The sequence below is a fragment of the Glycine max genome, chromosome 8 (genome assembly GCF_000004515.6).
Source record: "Glycine max cultivar Williams 82 chromosome 8, Glycine_max_v4.0, whole genome shotgun sequence".
NCBI lineage: Eukaryota > Viridiplantae > Streptophyta > Magnoliopsida > Fabales > Fabaceae > Glycine > Glycine max.
This window is the reverse complement of record NC_038244.2, coordinates 706,889-711,470: the sequence shown is the minus strand read 5'-3', so window position 1 is coordinate 711,470 and position 4,582 is coordinate 706,889. Positions and strand designations below refer to the sequence as shown.

The following is a 4,582-nucleotide window of genomic DNA, read 5'->3' as shown; positions in this document are numbered from 1 at the left end:
TTGTTATTTTTTTAAGATTCTCTATTTTAATCATGTTAGTCCATATGGGTTATGATATTTATCTAAGTTTTTTTGATTATTTTTTTCTTCAATCATGCAAAATAGCACTATATCCACAATTGTTTTTTAAATGAAAAAAAATAAAACTATTGTGTGATTGAGATATTAAAAATTAAAATTATTTTGTTGATAATAAAATTTATATTTAACTCACAATTTATATTTATAAGACTACATTGTTATTCGATTGATAAAATATCATAAACATGAATTAAATAACAAAAAAAATTGAATCATTGAGAAATTAATTTTTTGAAAACCAATTTTTCAATAGAAAAAAAGTGAAGTTAAGAAATCAGTCTAAAGAGAGTTAATTTTTCACCATGAATAATAATGTGTATCACTTGGATAAATAATCTTCTGACTTGTATTATTTATGTAATTCTTTATTTTTTTGTATTTATGGGGTAAAAAAAAGTTAACAATTATATATATGTTCTAATATTTACGCATGAGTTGCTTCAAGGAAGGAGAAAACTAACCTCAGGGAGAAAGGAGAAAACTCTAATGTGATCACAAATTAGCAATTGTATGATTTGATTAGTTAATATAGTAGTATTTTTTGTGTGTGTGTGTGTTTTTCTAACTTCATGTTAACGTGGCTTTGTGACTAGACCATAGGTAGTAGTAGTACCTAGGATCTGTCTTTGTCGGAAAATCAAACGGCTGAAATAACTAAATTGGAAAAAGAAAAACATAATAATGCCAATACTTCAAAGATTCTGCCATAGATGAAGTGAACTACACCAAAAAATGCATGGCTGGCTTGTCTTGTCAATAGCTGATGAGTAGCATCGGCCTTTCATTTCTGAATAACGGTGAAATTAATTGAATCAGCAGAATAACTGCCATCACAAGAATCATTTTTCTTTAATTAATAATTTTGTAATAGTAATTAATAATTATATGACATAAATTTCAATGTCTGTAGAATGGACACAGAGTCTCTTGGAATTTGTGCATATCTATATGTTGGACAGGAACAGAACAACGGATCTAGCAAAAGATATGGTCTTATTTGGTCGGCATTTTGTGTCCTTTGTGTTGTGTTCTACATCCATCAATTTTGCTGCATGCACTTTATTCATCGTGTTTCAAAGATCTCTTTAATTTGTGGACTAGAGAACCAAACCAAACCACGAATTTTCCTCAAAATGATGATATGTGCTGATACTGTGATACTAACCGTAGCTTTAGTATTAGGTACTCATGCATAAGATTTTCTTTTCCATTGAGATACTGGTACTTGTTTGGATTTTCCCAAACTAACTAAAAACAATAGTTCCTTAAAAAGGGACTATTAAAATAACAGGGTCTGGACTTAAGAAACAAATCATGATAATAAGTATATATGGATTAATTACAAGGCATGAGTTCGGAGCTTAATTACAACATACTACTATGTTTGTAGACTTGAAAGGCATCTTTTTGAACTTGATATTAATTAATTGAAAGAGCCCGAATTATTGCCGAATCCATAAGGATGAAGAAACTTTTGTCGTTGGTCTTCCACGTCCCAAAACTGACCACCGTTATACTGAAAATTATGTTTGTCAGAATATATGAAAAGAGAAAAGCCCTTCTCTCTCTCTCTCTCTTAATTATTCATTCTTTGGTCATTTTTTATAATCTTTTAATTATCTAATACTAGTATGTTTGGATAAGAAAAAAAAAGCAAACACAATAATAATTAATATATTTATTTTATTTGATTGAAGAAAAAGAAATTTGATTTTTATAAATAAAATTTAATTTTTATTTTTACTTCAATTTAAATCTCCGTTTTTCCTCCTCTCTATTTTCTTTCCATCCTTCTAAAAATTCAAGTTATTAGCTGAGAAGCACTTTATGTCTTTATCTTGAGTTGAAATTTGACATTTATAAAATTTCCAATACAATAATTATGGATAAATTATTTTTAAAATATCTTCCTACTTAATTACCACCAAAATAATGTTGGCAACCAAGAAAATTAAGTTACACCGTGTATCGTATACTTCCTTAAGATTTTACATTTTCTGAATCGATTCTACAATAAATATAATTTACTTTAAAAATTGTAAATCTTGTAGATATTTTGATAAATGTGAATTGATTCTATGATCAATCAATTTTTTTTTAAAAAAAACGTGTCTGCATTTACAATGAAAAAAAAAACGTGTCTGAATTGATTCTTGTAGATTTGGTTTTAGAATATTAATTACTCTTAAACACACGTCATTTTTTTTAATAAAACCAAAATTTAAACCAATAAAGAAGCGGTTTCCACTTTCCATTAATTTATCTAGCATACCTCAAAGAAGAGATTTGATCTCGGGCCTTGAAGAAAAAGTGAGGATGAATAATCCAAAAGATAGTCACCATTATTAGCTGTGGGGAAACTGTTGGTAGTGGTTGTGTCAGCAAAAGCAATGGCCTGGTTGGGTCTGAATTGTGCTAAACATGGTGATGGTGATGCTATATTATAATTTAATTTCTGTGGGACAAAGTTTCATCATTAGAGGACTTATATTGAGACAACTATATATATGTTTCACTAGCACATGTAAATTTGTGTTGTATTTTCTCACCTGATCGGGTCTAACCATGAGAGTGTCTAAGTCTATGGCCAAGTCATAGAACATGGGATTCACTAATGCAAGTTTCATTGACAAGAACTGCAGAAAATCGTTGGTTTAGGCAATATTGTAGATTTGTAGGTAATGAATAATGTGGAATATTATATTTTAAAAAAATAACACTTCATATTGTGGTGCCACTATATATATACCTCCACTTGATTCTGTAAGGACTGAACATAATTGATTATTTCGTCCAACACAAGGGCCTTTCCGGTTACCTAGAAATATATTTATGAAGTAAATCAAATGTAGCTGTCAAGAAGGGGTGATAGAAACAAGTAACTGTCTCAAGAAACATATATACAAATAGAATTCAAACATAAAAGATTAAAGAAGTAAAACTCCATGCCTTATCACAGCCTGGCACAAGTCGCTGCAACGTCTTCATCCTTTCACTTATTTTCTCTCTTCTCACCTGAAATTAATAATCAATTTCTTTTTTTTATTATTTTCAACATTCACAATGAGATATGATTTTTTTTTTTATTTTCTCTCTAGTTTTTGGGACATTAATATATTATATGAGAGATATATAATTTGTCGTTGTTGTTATTGTACCCTTTCAGCAAGGCTGTGACTATCCGTTGCTTGACCCCTTCTAGCTCTAACGTGGATATAGCCAGTTGGAGGATCTTCAGCACCTTTTTTCTCATCCTTCTTCACTTCTTTTGGCTTCTTTTGTTTCTCGTTTCCCCCTTCTGTTGATTCCTGTAATCATTTATAAAGTAATTAAGCACCAAATAATGACATTAATAAAAATACCAACGTAACACTCTTTCTAATACACTTTATATATATTATTAGCTAAAGTTTATAAAAATAATACAATCATAATTCGTTAAGCTAACTATGGAAAATACTTTTAAAAGAGTGTGTTGCTGATATTTCCAAATTATTAATTATCGTGTTTAACATTAATTGTATTGTATGAAAGAAGGAAAAGAAAAGAAGAACTGGTTTAAAAAGTTTATTACCTTGGAAGATCCATTTCTTGCTCTTCTCTTCTTCTCCTTCTCCATGGGGGTCACCACCTTCTGAGTGAACTGCTCACCTTTTTCAAGTTTGTCAACAACCATGGATGTCTCAGGACTATGGTTTTTGTTGACCACAGAATACTCAGTGTCACTGATGGTGGTAACCTTGGAGCTTTGATTATCAACACAGCTTGTTTCCTGATTATTAGTGACGCTATAAGAGGTTTCCTGAATATGAATGTTATTATTATTGAGAAGATAATGAGGAGAAGGAGGAAGGGTACTAGAAGTGTTTATAATGGGAGGAGTAATTGAGAGGCATGCGGAGTCAACCAGAAACGGATGGTAGTATTGGGATGAAAAAGCTGCCATTTGATCAAAGATGAGAGATGAGAGGTTTGGGGTTTGAAAATCAAAGATTGTGATTTGTGAGGAAAGTGATGATACTCAAATGTATGCAGATGTTTCAGTAGTTTTGGACTCAGCAGAAGTTGCTCTCTGTGCAAAACTCAGTTTCAGAGGTCAGGTCTATATATAAACATCTTTGCCTCATAAATCTTTATGCAGTAACTCATTCCCATGCAGAGACAGTATAATTTGACCGGTCTAACCTCATCAACTTAAATTTTATTTTTTATAATAACTCTTATCAACTCAAACTTTTTTTCTCTAAGGTGATTGTCAATAATAAATGAGCCCCACTGGTCATGACTAAAACAAAACATTTTTTTCTAACCAATAACAAGGAATTGAAAAAAAACATATTAAAATTATAGTAATATCTAATGTCATTGATTGATTTTTATTGAAATTTTTAATAAAAATTTTATATATTAATTTTTTAACTAGCATACTTAGAAAACGAATGATAAAATCATAAATATAATTTAAATACATATAATTAGGGTTGACTAATTATTTGCAAGT

The 4,582-nt window shown here is 29.9% G+C and overlaps 1 protein-coding gene across 1 annotated transcript; it reads right to left on the bottom strand.

Annotated features, from left to right (window-relative positions):
* Positions 1-1,396: 1,396 nt before the first annotated feature.
* Positions 1,397-4,159, bottom strand: LOC100777509 (transcription factor bHLH137). The gene is made up of 7 exons (XM_003532383.5): positions 3,656-4,159; positions 3,240-3,389; positions 3,031-3,096; positions 2,831-2,899; positions 2,631-2,717; positions 2,354-2,536; positions 1,397-1,597 (listed from the first exon to the last, which is right to left on the bottom strand). Exons 1-7 carry the CDS (start codon positions 4,025-4,027, stop codon positions 1,505-1,507), a joined length of 1,020 nt encoding a protein of 339 aa, XP_003532431.2. The 5' UTR covers positions 4,028-4,159; the 3' UTR covers positions 1,397-1,504.
* Positions 4,160-4,582: the final 423 nt, after the last annotated feature.